A 21168-nucleotide genomic window follows, 5' to 3' on the forward strand; every position below is an offset into this window, starting at 1 on the left:
TGTTGGGAAGAAGACCTGCTAGCACTTCGTTATTGAAATTAAGATTTGCGTAAAGGAAGATAGATGTTTACTGACTAGTTGTTTCACTAACGATTCAACAAAACGCAATATTTGGTTTCAAGCAACGGAGAAGGGCTTTTCTTCAATCGATTTATCTTTGGTTTTCGTTAATGGAAGACAACTCTTTGCTGTTCTGGCCTTGCCCAAAAACAAACTGGTACTCCAGTTAGCAGATCCTGGCCTATATCTTTACAAAAGTTACAGTTTAGCTGATCGAGCTCTTAGTGGACGTGCATGTCAGTAAAACATGGAGGGAAGTCGGAAAGTGGGTCAGGATGAAATTATTTCAAGCACTAAAAGTGTATTACGGGGATTGGAAACACTGAAGAATGAGCATTCGAGTTTGTTGTCAAAGATGCAACAGACACAAATTTCTGTCAGTGAGACTGAGAAAGAAGCCAGCGAACAGAAAAGAGACATGATAAAGAAGTCACTAGAGAAGATCGAGTTAGGTCTTGGTGAAGCCCAGGTAAGCTTCAACTAATATGCCCAGCCCTTCCTTTATCGATCTGGTTGAAGGTCACCGGTGGTAACTTCATCTCGTTTCGTTCATCCAATGACTTTGGCTTGAAATTATGCTTTTATTCTCCTTTTTTGGTCTACTTCGCCGGTTTTGTGCAGCATCTACCTTCCAGTGCTTTAATTCTCAGGCTACTGTTATTTTTTGATAACTAACCTGGCGACCCGCTTTCCTTCACCTTCCAAAATCTTCAATTCAATGCTACTTTGTTGTTGCACGTTCAACATTCTGACACATTATTAATTTGAGAAAATTGCTTACTTTTGCTGGTGATCGTTAGCAAATACAAAGGCTTCGCAGTAAACAGCACATAGCAGTTATGCTTTCTGAAACTTAATTATTGATATTGAAAGCCGAGGTGTCAGTGTTTTTATGAGTTTGAATGAAACAATTTTTTGCACTTTTTTTATCTTGAAGGTTTAGGGTTATAGATAGCAGATTTACTTCACTGAATTAGTTGTGAACAAAAAATTAACTCTTTTGTATTAATTGTTAAATTGTTTTCCCATATCCCATCGCTCGTTTGTTTTTATACCATCTTCAATTTATACTTACTTATCTACTCATATTTAATTGGTTAATTCAATGGCGGTTGTTACGGCAATGAAAGAAGATAATTTTATTCAAAGCCGTAAAAAGGGTTTGGTTTCCTGTCCAAAAATTGTTGTTATTTTCACGAAATGACTCAAAGAGATTTTAATTGCTTTTTGCTAGGCTTATGTAAGTCCGTTTGTCTGTGGTGTTTTAGATTCTTTCCTCATATATAGAACCTAGGAAAAGACCCTGGAATACCCTGTTGGTTAAAGATTGCTTTGAAAAATTTACAGTTTCCAGCAGAAAGTGGGACACCACACCCCCTCATCCCAAAATAATGTTAGTTGTGGATTAAACTATCGTGGGTACCAAAAAGTTTTAGGGGATCCAGGCAGCTGTGGCCCTGGCCCCAGGCCCACCAATGGTAGCCATAAGGGGTCCTTAGAAAAAAGTTGTAAAGGACAAAGGGTTCCACAGATTGTTTTTGGCTCTGGGCCCCGAAGTCCCTAAAATGGCTGCTGGCACCAAGACTTTTACCTGGGATTTCTTGGTCCATCCTGTATAGACATGCCAAAAGTATTCCCAGTAATGACGTAATTTTCAAAGGAAATAGTTCCAATTTTCAGAAAATAATTCCATTTCTTTCACACTCTGGAGATTTGTGATTCAATGTCAATTAAATGTATCCCAGTATAAGAAAACAATTTACAAATTAAGTTAGCATCTTTGTTGATAAAAAATTGGTTTTGGCAGTACTTTATGTCTAATTCAAATTTTTGGAGATCCCAAAGTGAAAGCAAGCCTAAGAAGCTTTATTTTCTGAGAAATTTTTGCAACATATATACTGTATATAATTAATTAATTCTTAGCTCATGGAATTGGTTATTATCTGAAGAAAAAATTTGACATTTTTTCTTCTAGTTTTGTTAGTAAATGAAAGCATCCAAAATAAGTTTATGTAAAGAACTATTTCTTTCAATGAAGCATGTTTGCTCTTAATAGAAATCACATGTATTCAAACTTGGCTATAGTTAAAAAGCAAAGGATAACCTTGTCATACTTTGTGAGGAAGTATTTAAAAGTACAGCAGGAAATCCAAAAACAAAGATCACAGTGAAAAGTTTTATGTCTTTAAGATGTCTCCTGAGTTTGTGATTGTGCTCTCAAATGGTTATTTGTATTCTATCTCCTTGGAAGCCTTATCTTTCATGCTGTTTATTTCAATACTGTTGTAATATTCTCACTAAACATTTATATGACTCCCTTTGTCCTTGCTCTCCTTTGATATATCTCCTGATGATAAAAATCATTGTTTTTATAAGCCTTTTGTTTTCTCTTTTTATCTTTGTTTTCTTAATCTAAGCTTGTCCATGACTTAACAATAGGCTATGGTTCCCTATGGACATGTTTAAATCAATCTGTTGTTTTTTTGATAGTCTCTACAAACATAATGGCTGATTATGTAGACTTTTTGACTGCTTGAGAGCACCTCTTGATCTGTTCTGATGTACCATTCTCTTGTTTTTCTGGATAACTCCAGCCAGTTCATAAGTTGTCTGTGAAATTGAAAAAACCTTCTAAAATGCTGCCAATTTCAATGGATGGCATTTGCCAGATATTAAAGCACTGAAAAAATTGCAGAGTCAAAAGGATGGAAAAAGAAGCCCTTCGCAGCTTGAATTTGCATTCCAAGGAGCCTTTAATAGTAACACCCCCAGCAAGATATTGTATTTTCAGTTAGCTGAAGCAGGATTTGTATACATCAAATGCCAGATAAAGTCTTGCAATCCCATGGCAATGCATCTGAGGTATGGTTAGCCTGCAAGGTTTAAGGGTCGTTTTCATAAAGATAACTTTCAATTGCAGGTCATGATGGCACTGTGCGGTCACTTGAGTCATGTTGAGGCTGAAAAGCAAAAGCTAAGAGCTCAAGTTAGGCGGTTATGTCAAGAGAATGCTTGGTTAAGGGAAGAACTGTCATCAACACAACAAAAACTCCAGGGGAGTGAGCAAAATGTGGCTCGTTTAGAGGAGGAAAAGCAACACCTGGAATTCATGAATTCATTGAAAAAGTATGATGACAAGACTATGGTAAGAGAAAGTAAACTTACAAACATGTATTTATACATCCAGTAAACAATTCCTTTTGTTCTAATTGCTTTCAAACAACGATGCTTCTTAATAATTATGTCATTCCTATGGTACTTTGCTAGTTCAGCTAAATGTATCTAAAAAAAATAATTTATTGTATTTGACTTAAACCTAAAGGTTAACCGTCATCTGCCTCATGTTAAACTTGGTTTTTAGTGAAGGGATGGTCATGAGAATTTTGGAAATTATTGAAATCAGTCATATCGAAAGACACCTGCCAAAAAAGAATATTTGCTTGCTCCAAAGCGATTTCAAACAAATTATACCAACTGTGAGAAGTTTTTAGAAACTTCTAGAGACTTCATATTCATAGGCTGAAGCCTGCAAAGATATATGTTTGCAGTGACTGTTAACAGGTCTCACCACCCAAAGAATTATATTTAATACCATTGAATTAAAATAGTTTGTTGAAGTGCAGGACAATAAACTGTTTTCATTACAAAATTTCCATTAATTGTCAAGTTTTATAAATCAAAAGTTGATCTTTTCTGAGAACAAAACTAAACAAAAATCTGATATCACTCTAGCAAATAGTCTAATACTGGACTCACTGCATTTTGAGTTCCTAGCTTGAAAACTGCTATGGACTTGAAGTGCCTTGAATTAACTTAGACCTAGAAAACCTATTGACCTATTGAAGAAACTTTTTAAGTTGAAAATGATTCAAACAAATACCATTACTCTACAACAGTTTGTCAATGATTGAATTTGTGACCTGTTGAGCTGTACACTCAATTGATTCCCATATAGGACAGTGTCACCTTTAAGCATTTTCTCTCAGCTGAACAAAAGTTTTGTTTGCTAGAGACATTCAAGAGTTAGAGACATAACAACATGATGATAAGCTTCTGCTCAAACACCAGGACTAAAACTGCTACTACTGGATGTGTCCATTTGCATCTGGCAACATGCAAAACTATACAAAATAAGAAAAACAAATGACTTGGTTATCAAAAGGTTAAATTCCATTATTCAAGCTAATGAAAGGGGGTTACTGGCAGGAGAAAAGGTAAAATAATGTGATATCAGAGCAACTGGAGAAGCTACTCCTATGATCAATTTTGTTTCCGTTCATTTAATAACTTTTGAACTTTTAGGATGAAGGAATTGACAGTGATTTTCAAGATGATGTTCAGGATGAAGATTCAGATAGGGAGACTGACGGTAAATCTTATTTACAGATTGTAGAAAATTACAAATGCAGATGAACTTTTCACTGTTTTAATTAATGTTTTTTGTTGTTGGATAATATGTTATAATTTCAGAAATTGATAGTTATCCTGGTGGAAATAAAATTGCTGTTACGAAAAAGGGGATTAAAGTGACCAAAGAAAATGTTTGATGTATTCCAATGCTTTTTGATCAAATTTCCAGGAGGATGCTCACGAGTGATAATTGAGAGATGTTTTGCTCACCCTCCTGAAACATATATCTTAATTATCACAAGGGCCTCAGGGACAAAAAAGGGAATAAGTTTGGGCCCAGTCTCCACAATTTTTAGATTTCAAGATGAGATAATTATTTTGCTTTGTGGGTCTTGTCTTTTTTTTGGTTTGAACGATTGTGGAATTTTAAATAATTGTGACTCTCTTAGCAACTTGTCCTTGCTATAGACCTTGGATTTCAAATTTCACTCCTTTCATTTTGATTTGGAATGACTGAGTATAAGTCCTAGTGAGAGATTTTGATTAATACAAGTGCTCAGCTTACAGAAAGACTGTCATATTTGCTTACATTACAATCCATTGCTTTATAACAAACTGTCAATCAAGTAGCCTAATAAAAAATTTAACTAAACATCTTTCTTTGTGTACATATTTAGAGGTTTGAAATAGCAGGTTCCCAATTTATTTTTTAGAGAATTTGGAAGAGACTCCTATACCTTTTATCAACACCCCTGTTTAAAAGCATGTTGGCTAAGATTCCAAAATAAAATGGCCTTGCAAAAACTTTCAACATTGTTTTCTCTTCAGAAAAGTTTGACACCCTCTGTTTATTTAAACTCTCTGTTATTTAATTTTGGCATTGGCCATGACCCCACTATTTACTTCAATTTCCCTGTTCATTTGTCTCCTCAGAGTAAACAATCGAAAAAAACTATTGTAAACCCTTCAGAAAATGATCATATTTTGTCTGCTCAGTTTGTTTATCTGAGACAATGTTTTTATGCTTTAAATGTATACGAAGGATTGCAGATTTTTTAAGTTGGGAAAAAATGTTAACTCAAATTATTGGTTTGCCAATGTCAGTGTATTAAAGCTCCATGACAGAATAATTTTCAAATGTTTTCCATATCATTCTGTTTTAGAGGATGCCTTAAGTCAGACGTCATCTGTGACTAGCTCTGTCAATAATGCAGGTGTTTATGAAATCCCTGCCAGATTGAAGACTCTGCATAATTTGGTCATTCAGTATGCCTCACAGGTCAGGTTCTAACCTTGTCTGCTTTTTCTCGGTATTTGAAATTATGAACACAGTTTGTGTATGAATGTTTGAAATAAGCTTTGCTACAGAAATCATACATACAACTCATTTTGATAAAATGCTTGATTTTCACATAGAAGTGTTATGCTGCCGTGAGTGACAAGAAACAAAAAAGCCTAATATTAACCTAAGTAGGGAAACAATCAGTGAAATTTTTATACTGTTTGTTTTTCCTTGTCCTAGCTACTGTAATTCTGAAATTTTACCTTTTCTTCTTAATGATATTTGGATTGTTTATTCATACTTTAGGGCCGTTATGAAGTTGCTGTACCTTTGTGTAAGCAAGCATTAGAAGATCTAGAAAAAAGTTCTGGACATGACCATCCTGATGTAGCAACAATGCTGAATATATTGGCCTTGGTTTATAGGTAGGCATAAGATTAAACTCATAAATTACACTGTAAGCAAACCTTGTCTTTAATATAAGCATGTACTTTGTTCTCTGATTCCAAACCAACTTTTTCCTCATACAGATATTATGGGCCACGTTTTAGAGTCATGTCACCCCTTTGGGACAATTTGATTTTTTCATGAATTCTGACTGTGCAATGTTATATATTAATAAGAAGATTTTGGGTCAGTTTATTTTTAGAAAGCGCACACAGTTATTGCGTTACAATATTTTTCATACTTTTGCTGATTATTGTTGTTTCATTTTGTTCATAAAAGCTAGAGAATCTTTTAGGTAAGTGTAAGCAGAATTTAAGTAAAAAGGTTGGTAGACCTTCAACTCTTCCTTTTTTCCTGCACCCCAACTTTCTTGGTCATTCCCTTGGTTGGTTTTTTAGCCAAAATAAAACAAAACCCCACTACATGTTTCTTTGTTTCTCAAAAACAACTATTCGTTGAAACCCAAACAATAGCTGGAACAATTTTCATTTGTGGCGTTTTTTTCGGAAGCACTTTCATTCTTTGATGGGATAGCTGGCTCCTTGTTATGCCGCTCGACAGTTAATGAGTTGCTTAACCCTTTGACCTGTGAAGAAGTCTCATTCAAGTAAGAAAACCAAAATGGGGGATAACTTTATTCTTTCTCTACTCTGAATTTGGTAACAAATGGCTCAATAAAGGTTTGATTTGATATTGACAAAATTTAAAAATAGAAGAAAAGAGAGCAGATGATAATTTACGGTTTTTCTCTGTTGTGCACTTTACTGGATGCCTAAATTTGAATAGTTCCATAAGGGGTGATGGCACAAGTTTTTCACAAAAAAGTCATCTGTAGTAATATTGCTCATGTAGAATAGCTGATAAGACTGGCTTTACACAAGCATGTGGAATGTGTTTGTAGTACATACATTGATTTTATTAGGAAGTACTAAAAGACTGGGTAAAACAACTCTTACTGAACCGTTCCATAAGGGGTGATAAGACTCTAGTCCAATTGAGGAGCTACCCCTCTAACAGGAAGAAGGCATGTTTAGATGTTAAAAAACATGACAATTTCAAAGCCATTATGGCATTACATGTTTTGGTGATTTGTCCAAAAAATGTCGCTCAAATGACCTTTGTTTGATTCCCACTTTGAAACACCTATTTCATGAATCGAGTTTAAAGTTTGATCAATAAACCAAGGTTTTCCACTTGTCTGGAATAAGAACTATCCAGGACTCTTTTACATGATGCATGTCTAAACCAAAGAGATGGAAAGAGCCATTGGTTGGGAGCTTGACTTTAATGGAAGTTGAGGTTCAACTATATTTCATAAGTCTCCTTCAAGAAAAAATCTTTTGCAGAATACATGGAAAGTTTTTTGTGTCTCATTCATTACCATGCAAGTGCCACTTTCTTATAATTATTTGGAACAAAAATAACAGATAAGTAGTGATTCATGCATTTATATTAACAAGTCCAGGAAGCTAGTTTCAGGGATACATTTTCAGGAAATAAAGTTTTATGTTTTTTGAGAATTAAGGCAAATGCAATCCCAAATATATCTTTGAAAGCTTAGATTGGGGTCAAAGCAAATTTTTGACAAATCTGCAAATGGAGCTGCTTTTCTGACACCCCATTTTTTGCCCAAGAAAAATTATCATCTTCCTGGCTGTCACTTAAAATCAAATTGAAGGAATTTAAGAATTTATCCTTGTGTTATTTAGATATCTTTATGTGTGGTTAAGTATTTTCTTTTGAGCAGTGTATATTGAAGGTGTCAAAAGTAACTTCATATGTTCAGAACACCATTTATTTTCATTTACCAGATTCACAATAGTTCACAAAGTTGTCCACATTCCAAAGTCTGTTTTGTGGCACCTGCTTGCCTTCCTTTTGTCTCCAGTACATGGACGACTGAAATTGTGCCCTTTAAATGAAACATCATTTTCAAAGCTGGAGTATCTGGATGTAGAATGTCCAAAGTTTGATATTTCCTCTGTCAAAAATATTTGGAGTTTAATTAACAAAGATGGGAATGTTAAAAGGATTGGTACGGTAATCAATGCACAAAGACAGACTAGAATGCATTGCAGAAAGTCTACAACCAAAAAGACATAAACACTTTATATATATATAGTTAAGAAAACTTTTTATGTTAGTCCATTTAGAATATTTATTCCCAAGACAATGCTTACATAATCAACACTCCAAGCCATATCCAACATTTCAATGTAGTTACACCTTTAATTAGAAATCTAACATCTGACAATTAATATCTCCCTTTTTAATACTTGTAAGATAGTAATTTGTATCCAGTCAATTTGCTCTTTCTGACTTTTGGTAACTAGTTCCTCTCTTACCACACACAGGTCTTTCCATTTACACTTGACTCTATGGCAGGAAAGGTATGCAAATAATGTAAAAAGGTGTGCTGTTGTAAGGGGCTAGATTCAGCATTTTCATTTAACAGCTTTGAATAACTTGTTTCACAATGACATATATTTTGCTCAGAAAAACCAAAACAGTTTACCACTAAAGTTTATATTTCTAGCCCCTTACTGATTTCTACTGAATAGACTGATATTAGTTTCAAGACAGCATTTATAACAATGTACATTCATTCCAAAAAGGGTTTTTAGAACCATGGGTGCATGAGAGTTTTCAGTTACAAAGCTCATTTTCACCTGAAAAATCTCTACAGAGCAGCAAAATTTCTAAAATTTTCTGTTGAATTTCTGTGCTTTGGGAGGCTGTAGCCCCCTGCCCCCAGCCACTGCACCCCCAGCTTGAACAAAGCTTTACATTTTGTTTACCCGAAAAGTTAGACTTTCCCAAAGTCTGTCTATTTTTGTTGGATCTGTAAGCATTTGTATTACTGCAAGGGCAAATGTAAACTGCAATATCTCCTTTGGGAAAGTCTATCCAAAAGCCATTTTGATTTAGAAAATGCTTTAAATGCTGTCTTGAAACAAGAGAGATATGGCACAGCAGAGCACTTCCATGGCATGATCAAAAAAGTGTTTCTTGTTAGTCTTTTTCATACCCCTTGATACCTAGAGTTTCATCATTAATTAAGAACACCATAAATGATTTCAAACATAGAACTTGTCAGTTAATAGTGTTGTAATATTCTCTTTGTGTCGTTTTTAATTGTGACTATGTGAAATGTTGTTGTCTTGTTTTATTTTCTTATTTTATACTGGAAATCGTAATGATTTTTTATAAATAGACTTGAAGTTTGCTTCAACAGTTTTCTTTTGAATTTTTATTCACATTGACGATGTTTCAGTGTGTTTTATTGGAGCTTTGAGATGTCAGATTATATGAGTACTGATAGCATAGCACAGTTTTAGCTCTGTTTTATTCAAGTATAGCTTTATAGTATAAGCTTTTATCTAAACAAATTTGTTCTGTGATGTGCCTATTTTTTTGTAAGGCTGGCTCACTGTGGGTTGGGTCTATCTATCTTATCAATTTCAAAATGGGAGATTTTCCACTTACTTTATTTATGAAACTTATGGTAGCCCTAGGTCCTAATGCATGCTATATCATGAAAATCCAGTATCCATGGCACTGTTTAACTGCTGCTAGGAAGTGCTTCGTTGTGTCACCATAGCACAAGTTGTTTTTTGAATTACTTCTGAAAGTTAGAAACAAAATTTAGAATTGATTTCTAAGCCAGAAAAGGAAGCATGGTTTGGTGATTATGGTGGTTAAAATTATTAAAATAAAATAATTGTTTTAAATGAAGGTACAATTACAGACAACCAAAATAAACATTATCTATCAAAAAAGAAATTGCTTAAATCCTATTTTGATGATATTAAAGCTCAAAAAGATATTTTTATCCATTTCAACTTTTATTCAGTATTTTGAGTAAATAAAAGAACCAAAAAAGCTGCATAATAAAACTTTAAATTGGCTAACGCTTTAAACCGTTCAGGTCACCAAATGAATAATTTTTTTAGAACTGTGCTAGAATGCTTTTTTCTTGAACATGAAGATTGGAGAAATAGGTGGTTTTAATGGGTTCAAATCCCACTTTAAAAGCAAAGGCCTAAAACTGTAATATACCAGTTTTAAAAAATTCACACAGAAAGAAAATTTCCCATTCATTCTCAAATGTGAGCTGTTCTGCTAACTTCTATAATTTTCTTTTTAAATTTGTACCTTTGTATGCAGGTTACATAAAGTTACTGTCAAAAAAGGTTTTGTCAGTCTGTGGAAATATTCAAAATTATATTTTAAACTATTTTATTTAATATCAATAAATCTATTAACTGTGCAGTTGAATTTGTGGCACAGTCAATAACTGACTGTTTTTGGGTTTTTGTATGTGATGCCTAGTTACATATATTATATAAAAATAATTCATCCTGTTTTCAATTTGTATGATTTTTTTTCATTTCAATTTAATGTAGCCCCGGAATCTTGAGAATTGAAGCCTTTTCAAGATATTAAAATCCCATCAATAAATATCACAAACAGACTTTGTGTTAAATTTGTAAAGTAAATCTTGGCAGCCAACCAATAAAGACTGGAATAAACCTTTCTTTAGATATTATTAGAATAAAAGAATATGCTCAATTTTTATAACCATGCCATGGATGTTCTGCTTTTGCCATATTTAACAGTCATTTAGTAGAATCCAAAGCAAGCACACTTATGTTCAAACAGACTTCAATTTTTTCCAATGTTGATTCATTTTATATCTGCAGAGATCAGTCAAAATATAAAGAGGCTGCGAATCTACTAAATGATGCATTAGCAATCAGAGAGAAAACTCTTGGTCCAGACCATCCAGCGGTAACATTTTCAATATTTTTCAAGTTTTTCTTCTTGATGATAAAGAGGTTCTCAATAATTAAGATGCGATAAAGTCTGGACTCTGCACAAGCACCCACAAGTTGTCAGTTGAATCTCTTTTTTGCCCAAAACTTTTAAGGTTTACTGTTACATCTTGTTTGATATGTGACATATGTGGTTAGCATATGACAATTTGCTGTGGTAATACCTACAGATGTTTTGGGGTATAATGATACGATATCAGTTAATATTGCACTTTTTATTCTTAAGAACTTAAGAAACATTTATATTGAGACAGAAAGGAATAAATTATTTTATCAACTGCTACTATGTGTGACAAAATAATATACAGAAGCCATAAGAAATATATTTAAAATGTTCTTATGTTTGTTTTTCCCCTTATCTGCTTCATCTAAGTCCTCAAACTCTTATCAACATGCATTTGCTTCTTTTAAATCTAACTGTGCGTCAGCTGCTCAATAATTGTTCTCTTTAGGAACCAGACTATTTATTGTTATTCACTGTTTTTTATCTTTGCAAAGTTTGTCTTAAATTTCCTTGATACACCATCTTTAACTAAAAGCTACAAAAGTCCTGGAGCTTTAGTCACATCAACATGAAAAAGCTCAAGTTACTTCTATATGCCACAAGACAAAGTGCGCCCCCTCAAATAATTACTTTTGGTAGACGAAGCATTCTAATGGAGACTAGGTTTCTGGTAAAAATAGGTGTTTCTATTTCCAAAATTTGGAAATTGCTTCAGAGCTTCAGGTTGCATGCTTAATATTACCAGGCCTGTTACTATGTTCTCAAGGAAGCTTGTCAGTTAAATTTCAGTTGTATCACAACTACATGTCACTTTTAAGATTGGAATGATGCATTAAGATAATTTTGTTTCATCTATTGTTGACAGGTTGCTGCAACACTGAACAACCTTGCTGTTTTGTATGGAAAGCGTGGCAAGTACAAGGAGGCAGAACCTTTGTGCAAACGTGCATTGGAAATAAGAGAAAAGGTACAATTTTAACTCCCTTTATTATTTTTCCCTGCCCTTTTACCATATCTCGTAATCTGAAAGAATTAATTTTAACCTTTAGTTAGACATTATTTTTTGCATTAGATTAATTTTTCTACAGGCATGTTAAGTCATTTTAACTTAATCAATCTTTGAGAAAAACTTTGACATAAATAATGGGAGTTTTATTTTTCAGGTTCTTGGAAGAAACCACCCAGATGTTGCCAAGCAACTAAACAACCTTGCTTTGTTATGCCAAAACCAGGGCAAATATGATGAGGTAAGCTTTGACTGGCAGAAACTATATATACTTTTGTCTGTCTAAGTACAATAAGATAACAAATATTATTTCTAAAGAGATGTCTAGTGACTCATGATAAGCCATCTTCATCTAATTTTTTATGGTTGCTAGGTTTTAGTCGTCTGTAGGGTAATCTCTTAGCAGGCCTTTCCAGGCGACGCAGGCTTTAGCCCACACGCACGCAAAGCCCATGCAAAATAAATTTATGAGGGCTTTTTTCCGCCCACTCAGTTTTTCAAACCAACATTCTCATTTAATCCGCGCAGTTTAGCTTCCAAATGTTTGTACTACTTACCTCTAAATACCAAGGTGTTTTTAAATAAGGAGAAAGAGGTCTTACACATCTATGTGTTTATCACATGTCAACAAACTATTGCATTATCTGCTAAAACTTGCAATGAAATAGGAAATGTGTTCGCACGAAAGGAATAACATATAGGGTGATTAAGGCTGCAAATAATTGAAGTGAGAAATATTACACCATGCTGTCAAATACAAAACAATTTCTTTCTTAAGTCCCGACATATAAACTAGCCATTCCCAAAAAAGCCACTTTTAACTGGCAAAAACTAACAAAACTTTGCTATATTCCAAAAAGTTATGTTCCTCTTTTGTCTAGTTTTAAGGAGTGATATTACAAAATTTAAAGGTAGAAATGCACAAAAAATTGATGTGAATAATGTTTAAAAGAAAAGGCAACGTAATGAATTATTGCCTTTGTAAATACTCAAATATAAAAAAATTAACAACGGTTCTGCAAGAGTCTGCTAGGGCTAAATAGCCCATGCAACCAAACTGGCAAGGGCTTTTTACAGCCTGCGTTGTTTTTTTCCTGGAGAGGCCTGCTCTTAGGCACAGTTCATGGTCGTATCATTTTTAAGAGCAGTCTGATCTATATTGCAATATTTCAGGAAGAAAACTTCTTCAGTCAAAATTAAGTGATTGATGGCAATGTTACTTTACAAGAGTGTGTAATTATGCTTATCTAGAATAACAATCATAAAGTAATGATAAAACCTAATGATTGATCCATGTACAAATTAATTGCTTAATTTTTATTATGAATGTAGGGTCATTAAGCCCTTCTTATTTTTTAAACAGATTGACCATTTAAGCTTCTAAAGTGACCTCTTTCAAACTTCAATGCATTTAAACCATTCCTTAAATATGTTTCTCATGATCATCAATATTTTCCTCTAGGTGGAGATGTATTATCAGCGAGCATTGGAAATATATGAAGCACAACTTGGTCCAGATGATCCGAATGTGGCAAAAACAAAGAACAACCTTGTATGTTTCTATGGTTCATTGTTATACTTTACTATCATATTTCTCCATTAAATGCTCCTATCACAACCATATCCATAGATAAAAAGCATTTGGCATTTTTTAAAAGGACACTCTATAATGTTGCTCAGTTATGATATCATGATGAATCCGATTTACATACGTTTTTTTAGCTCTTCATAATTTTTTGTTTTTGCCTTAATGCATTCAAAGAGGACATTCAAAGTTTTAAGGGGTCTGTGCAACATAGAGCCATGGAGTGCTTGTAGTTGACTTTCTGTTAATGAGAATTAATATGGCCGTTTCTGTTTTGAGAAATACGTCTCACCATAACACCTGCTTCAAGTTCACTGTAAGTAAAAATTACTTACAATTGCCTTTTTTAATCTGGCTTATTAATCTATATTAATAGCCATGTTGTTCAGGCCCCTTTAAGAAAAATAGATCATTTCTCACCCCAATTCTTCTTTAATTTCCAAATTTTGAAACTCAAGGTGACAATTTTCATCTCATTCAAACAATTTTTCCTAGGCATCTGCTTATTTGAAGCAAGGGAAATATAAAGCTGCAGAGCAGTTGTATAAAGAGGTAATTCCATTATTGAATTAATTTACATATAAAAAGGAGTAATTGTATTTTTCCATCTTTGGTGCAGGCTCTGTTGCTAGATGCACAAAGCTTCAGATTTGTTGTTTAGAATAGAAAAAATGTAACTCACAGTGAAACACCCAATGTGTTTTTTGTCAGCAGTACAAATCATGCATGTATCTTATTGAACTTGTTTGCTACCAAAATTTTTCTTCTTTAAAACGGTGTTTCTTTTTTTAGGTGCTGACCAGAGCTCATGAAAGAGAATTTGGTATGTTTTTTGACATCTTTTTATATGCCATAATTTTCTCTATAGTTTACTATATATACTATAATTTACTTTAATTCACTTTAATTTTATTTACTATAGTTTTATAATTGAATTTTTTGTCTTTTTCATTTGCAGTCTTGTTTTGGTTGCGAAGATATATTTTATCAATTCACTTTGTTGTTTTCTTGACAAATAGTCATAAAAACCTGAATTTTTTAATCTTTTCTAGAAAGGCTAATCCTGTGAATCGTTAACATTATTTGTACAGGATGTTTTATATCGTATCGTATTATAATATAAGTTTGCTTTCCTTTTCAGGCAAAGATGATGAGAACAAGGTGAAATTTCTTTTATACTTTATTTTTCCGGTAAAGCAAAACCCATTTTCTTGGTGCTATTTTAGGTGATAACAAGGACTTGTCTATGATGGTATAATCTTAAGAAGCCCAGTGAATTTTGCATCATTTGTCATGTACTTTTCAACTAGGTATTCTCATTCAAAGTTTGTAGGTTTTGCATTTTCGGAGTAAGTTTAGGTGCAAAACTCAATTAGTGAATACAGAATTACCAGTACATGATAAAGTTTCTTGATCTTATGAAAAAATTACAGTAAAAGATTAACATTTCAAAGCCAAAGTGCTTGTAAGGTGAAAACATGATTGTTGGTCTTACACAAGGACTTACACAAGTTATACTTTTCATACTACTTTTCACAGAGTAGTAGGGTTTTTTCTCAATTTGGGGTTGATCTTATTTCATAGCGTGGAAAAGATAATGCACCTTATGGCGAGTATGGAGGATGGCATAAAGCAGCTAAAGTTGACAGGTAAGACAGTGTTTTTTACTTGTTGACTCCCCTAGAGGGTTGAACTGAGAGCTGCAATGTCAGGAGAAAGTTAAGATTTCTGCTATTGTAAAAATTTTTTTCGAAAGCACTCATGTTTAGCTTTCTATTAATCATTCATATATAGGATCAATCAAGTATTTGCTCTGTTTGTGAACAATCTTTTTGTGGTACAAAATTTAAAAATGGCTTTGAAAAAAGGAAACATTTGAGTATACTGAAGCTTTCTGACACTCTTCAGAGTATAAAACACCAGAACAGAACATAGGCCAAAAACTCTTTGGTAGGAAATATAAATACCCTGTTGTGGATCAAAATAGGCCAATCAGAAACACAAGCACATGACTGTTGAGGTTGCCCAATCAGTCCTGCTTTAGTTTTAGGTTTGCACATTCGTTTTAACATTTAGTTGTACTTTCAGCCCAACAGTGACAACAACTTTAAGGAATCTTAGTGCACTGTACAGGAGGCAAGGAAAGTTTGAGGCTGCAGAGACACTTGAAGAATGCGCAAATCGATCACGAAAAAATGCAGGGGTATATATTTTCTTTTTAAGGTCTTCCTATTAGAATATGGAGTTGAACCAATTGAGTTCATTTGTTAATTTTGATGTGCTTTTATGCCGTATAGCCAGTCTTCGTCATAAGGTAAACCACACGCATTATTTCTTTCATGCTTGCGATTCACATTTACATATCTGGCTATTTCAGACCCCATTTAAACTGTCCTGCTCAAAAACCGAACTGTGAGACTACAAAATTCATTTGCTATTGTAGCAGGGTCAAAACTATTCCAGATAGCAGAGCAAAATTGTCTCATTTCCAGAGTGCTAGCATAAAATAACTGTGACCAAGGGGTGAACTGCGACCATTTTGTCTTGGTTCCAAACTTGCACAAATCAGTGTAAATAGGGTATCAAGTTCAGGAGCGTCTTGGCAAATGAATTCTAGAAAGAGCTAGAAATAAAATTTTCCAGAAAAATTTATTTTATTTATTTTAATCAAATAGAAGAATTTTATGTTAAGTATAACGGAGGAGGCAGAAAAATTTATAACACTTGCCTTTACTGAAAAGATATTTCAAATGCTCTTTTATCTTGTTTCTTCTTGTTCGCAACCTTATAGATCAGGTGATTAGGACAAGGGTAGAAAAAGTTACTACTCGAGGGCACCATGGTTGCCGCCGAATGGGGAAATTTCTTATAATCTTAATGCCTCAAGTTTGCCAGAATTTGCATTTGGAGCAAATTTTAATAAAAAAAATCTTATTCTTAAAATGAATATCCACCAGCAGTATTGATCAACTTCCCTGTACCCGTTTTCAAATGTTTAACCTTATGCAACATAACTGCATAAATTTTTAAATCTCTGACAACATTTTCAAATTTGGTAAAAAGCACAAAATTTGCACTATACGGTCTTTAACATCAAATTAAGATGTAATTTATCACCAATATTGACCGATTTCCATAACCAATATTGACCGATTGGCCCTTGAAGATTATTTTAACAGACAAAATCAGAGCAGCAAATCATTCTTTGGTAGAAATCGGTAAATCCTGAGAAATAATTTTTTGTGGATTTACGAATTTGTGGATTGCAGGGATTTATGACAAAGACTGTATATAGCACAAGTAGTTTAATGCTAACCCTTTATCTTGAATGAATGATAACCCATTTTTATCGAATTTCAAGAGTAAGCCTAATTAATGCCCCCATTTCACAACATTTTGCTGTGCAGACAAGGGGTTTCTTATCCTTATGTGGCTCCTGAACTATTCAGTCCTTCCCTGCATGGTTCATAGCAGAATAGCCTCCTTGTGTAATTTTAAATTTGAGGCATGCCAAATCTTATATATTTTTACATAAGTAATCTTGCTCAAAGTAGTTTCTTTATATTATTTCTGAGGATCATTTCTAAAAAAACTGACCCATTCTCCCATGGTTTTGTGATGATGGCCATTACCTAAAAGCAATGATTATGCAGGGGGTATCCATTGTAACATAGTTATCCATTTCTAATGTCTTTACACATTCCAAAAGTCAATTAAACAGCTTTGTGTTGATTTTCTTTCTTTTTAATCACTGTTGCCAATAATAATTCAACCATCACCACAAAACCATCTAAAAGTGTAAAGTGACTGTAGTTAAGCTGTTATGCATAGGAATGAAGAAAATTTAAGTGTTATTGTGGTGAATCTAATTTTTTGTTTGCCTTGTAGCCTTTAGATACAGCACAGCAATCACAGCTGGCTGCCATTCTTGGATCAGATTTCCCAAACAACAGTGCACCATCGTTGTCTGGAGTTTCAGTCAGTAGCTCAAGTTCAAGCGGTATTGGAACCTCCAGAGCATCTTCATCTTCAAGTAAACATGAGGACGACCATCAGAAAGATGATGAGGTATTGAAATATAATTTCTTTTTTCAAAATTTTACTTTATATGTAAACTGTTTATTAGCATTTTTCTTCTTTCTGAACCATAACAATCTTTGTGGTGACCTTTTTGCTAAATTTTAATCTCTTTATGACTAAAAGAAATCTAACCAACTAACAATATGTAGAAAAAAGTAGTTCATAAATGTAGAAAAAGACCTTATCATGGGCAGATTTAACCATTAATCATCAGTGCAGTTAATAGGTGCGATCTCAAAAACATGCTTTACCCTGAAGAAGGGGAATGTAAAAAGGCAGAAAAAGTACTTTGGATGAAATGGTAGTTTTCCTAGCTGAAAGGTTTTTTTCCTTAAAAAACCACAATTGCTTAACCTTTGACTGGCCCTAGCATTCTGTCATTAGTTTTTCACCTTAATCTCAAGTATTTTTCACAAACTGGGGAGATATAGTTGTGCTCATTTGGAATGAATTAGCTTGCCTAAAGATTTGCACATGGCCTTCATGAAAAACTAATGTCAAGCAGAATACTGTTCTTTTGAAAAAAAAGAAGCCAGTATGTTAATCAATTGTAGGTCATAGAAAAGTATTTGTAAGAGCTAAATAAGTATACATTTTGTATTGTTGTCTATAGCACAAAAATTGAAGTCCTTATTTGTGTCTAAAAACTAGGTAGAAACAAAACGCAAGAATTTAACTCTGGCCAAGTTTTGGTCCCATTTCAAGGGTCAGGTAAGGCAGTGCCTTGACTCTTTCTGATTTTCAGTCAGAATTTTGTTCTAAAGCCAAGTCTAGGCTATGTCCAGGTTAAGCTTTGGGTTGTAGCAGTGTGCAATGCAATGGCAGAAATGACAAAACCGTGACCCTTAAGTTTCATTGGATAAGTAACATCATAGGCCAATTCTCTGCTCTACCAGGATAAGAAAGGAAAGAAGGACAAGACTACATTATCCAGGTTGAAAAGAACTTTCAGCAACCGAGGCCAAAAACTAATGGAGAAAATTGGTGGCGGTAGACTTCAGAGATCTACTTCCCGTGAGAACCTTGTTGCCCAATCAAAACTGCAGCCATCAGAGAGGATTTCCCGGAGCACCCCAATGCTTGCACAGCTTGTACCACCAGATAAGGTATTAGAATGCACTTTAAACTATTACATTTGAACATAAAGCATCATTTTAAATATCTTTAAATAAATAAATAAATTTCACTGACAATAAATGAACACCAATGGCACTTTATCATTATGGTATCTGATCACAAACAAATGCATTATGTGGTAACTAAAAAGCTAGTGGTATATAAGATAATATGTCTAAAACAGTCTGTTTTCAATTAAATTGCTTTTATAAAAATGTAGCCAGGTTTCAGTTCATAAACAATAGATAACTTGTGATAAAGAACAGATCATTCAGATTTTTAAAAATTGATAATTCAGCCCTTATAATATGATTTATTTTAAAGATTAAATTTTGTGCACCATTAAAATGGAGCCTTTTATAAAATGGCAGATGTCTTGTTTTAAGAAAACAGGGAATATTATACATGTTTTCTTGTTTAGCTTCCAAACTGTAAAAATTGTTTCAATTACATTTTTACTTTTATTTGAGTAGATATCCAAGAAAACCTTTTCAAATATTTTCTTGTTGTATTTTGATTTAGTTTTTGTTACAGTTTCATGTAACAACAAATGACTTTTTCTATAATTAATTTCTCAAAAATTTATGGTGGGAAATATAAATCACTGTATGACTAGATAATATCATATAATTTAATGTTAAAAGCACATATCTTAAGGTAGCTTTTCTAGGGAAAGTTAGTTGCTTAAGAAAAAGGCTATTGCTGCACCCAAAGAATAAATGAATAAAGTTGTTCATAAAAACATTCTTATATTTCTTAACATATGATACATTCTGTGCATTGCAACATCCTGTTCTTATGGTCTTCTAAAACTTCACCAAGAATCTGGATTTTTATTAGTTTCTCTTGTTAGTCCATGTTGGCAGACATTAGTCCTTGTGTAGATTAGAGCTCCAAGAAGGAAACACCTTAATTTTTGATTGGTTTAACTTTGTTTCGCAAAGGTTTTCATGGGAAATATTGCATTGCACACATTATAGCTTTATTATTTATTTAAAAAATGAGCTTCTTTTTGTGATGTTATCATAGCTTTTACTATTCTAGCATGTTGAAATTAACTGCGCTAGATTATCCTTCTAATACTTATGAGAGGTTATACATCAAGTTAAAGTGTATTTATAGTTCCTGTTTATTCTTTTTATAGTCCTATCAATATTATACTGTCTTTTACTAGCTTAGTATTTCAATGAGTATATTAAAAAGTTAATAGAGTTGATATTATAATAAAATAATATTTTATTGCACTTACTGCATAAATAGTGCTTTCAATTTTAATTTATTTCATTTGCAGGGTTCCTCAAAGACTCGTGGTCCAAAAACCACAAAAGATAACTCCGAGTTTGATATGCTATGATCAGTCTTAAAGCAGATGGAGCAAACTCTGGGCTGATATATATGGTTAACAGACACATTGATAACATCATTGTGAAGAGATAGTTTCAAGTTATTAAAAGATAAGAACATAATTTAAAGTAGATTTCTCGACAGTGACACTTCATTCAAGAGAGGGTAATAGTCATTGATTTTCTGAAAACACATCATCTTTTAATATATTGACACATTTACAAATAATTATTAGATTTTATCATATCCCATCCCAACTATCACAAATAACAACTTTGACCATTTTGACCTTTCAGATTCAACAGGCTTTGTCTGTATATATTTATATGTTCTTGCCTCATCTAGATACAGATGAATTACTAGCATGAAACCTCCATTTTTTTAAAATTTTCATTAAAACACAAATTGACTTATTACCTCTCAAAACAAACTTCAAAACAGATGCAAATTTAGCCTTTGGTGTTGTTTTTTCTCATCTTATACCACCAAAACTCATCAATACATTGTGCAGTGTCAAACAAAAAAAGTTCTGTAGGGTTGCTAATATATATTAGAATAAAAGAAACAAGATAATAAACATTTATTTGTCTGTCATATTGTATTTAGTAGGGTGATAATAGTTATAAATACAAAATAGAGACATTCCTGTGTTTTTCTTTCCCAGCCTGTATCTCAAGTCTTGTTTGTTTAGGAGCTAGTAATGGAATTCTGAATTCCTGACCTTATTCTGATAGATTTTTGAGATATCACTAGGATGGTCCAGCTTTTGTATCCCATCGCACTGTGCAATTCGCAACTTGTCTGTGATCAGGTACCCTGATATGCCAACTGGACTGCACCATTTTAGCAAGGCGATAATGCACCTTTGCCAGGTTTTCTATGAACCAAACTGTTTTTATATGGCTGTCAATTGTGACTTTCAAATGTGTTACCAGGACAGCTGCCATTAAGATCATCTTCATCTAAAAACAATCAATAAAAAGTAAGTGTTCTTGCCATGTCAGGCATTAGAAAAACATTTCACAGTAAATGAAGTTAGTAAAAGGCTGCTAGTTGCAT

General features: G+C 33.4%; 2 protein-coding genes across 5 annotated transcripts in view; one reads left to right on the forward strand and one right to left on the reverse strand.

Moving 5' to 3' along the window:
- On the forward strand, positions 1 to 20751 carry LOC135690392 (kinesin light chain). 4 transcript variants are annotated; one of them, XM_065207963.2, is made up of 18 exons: positions 1 to 529; positions 2981 to 3205; positions 4363 to 4429; positions 5574 to 5689; positions 5999 to 6117; positions 8494 to 8529; positions 10843 to 10930; positions 11844 to 11945; positions 12142 to 12225; positions 13447 to 13536; positions 14065 to 14121; positions 14362 to 14392; positions 14711 to 14730; positions 15154 to 15218; positions 15658 to 15772; positions 17458 to 17637; positions 18301 to 18360; positions 20057 to 20751. In XM_065207963.2, the coding sequence occupies exons 1-18, from the start codon at positions 308 to 310 to the stop codon at positions 20117 to 20119; spliced, it is 1740 nt and encodes a 579-aa protein (XP_065064035.1). In that variant the 5' UTR covers positions 1 to 307; the 3' UTR covers positions 20120 to 20751. The 4 variants fall into 4 exon arrangements, with proteins under 4 accessions (XP_065064035.1, XP_065064017.1, XP_065064043.1 ...); XM_065207945.2 differs by lacking the exon at positions 18301 to 18360 and adding an exon at positions 18546 to 18755 and having other exon boundaries at positions 2 to 529; XM_065207971.2 differs by lacking the exon at positions 18301 to 18360 and having other exon boundaries at positions 2 to 529.
- Positions 19763 to 21168, reverse strand: part of LOC135690508 (G patch domain-containing protein 11) — a 9358-nt gene continuing 7952 nt past the window's right edge. Inside the window, exon 6 of the mRNA XM_065208089.2 lies at positions 19763 to 21071. Within this exon, the coding sequence (XP_065064161.2) occupies positions 21016 to 21071 (56 nt within the window). The 3' untranslated portion in view covers positions 19763 to 21015. The remainder of the gene's footprint in view (positions 21072 to 21168) is intronic.

The sequence above is a fragment of the Rhopilema esculentum genome, chromosome 10, assembly GCF_057945365.1.
Source record: "Rhopilema esculentum isolate cy_ngs chromosome 10, ASM5794536v1, whole genome shotgun sequence".
Taxonomy (NCBI): Eukaryota; Metazoa; Cnidaria; class Scyphozoa; order Rhizostomeae; family Rhizostomatidae; genus Rhopilema; species Rhopilema esculentum.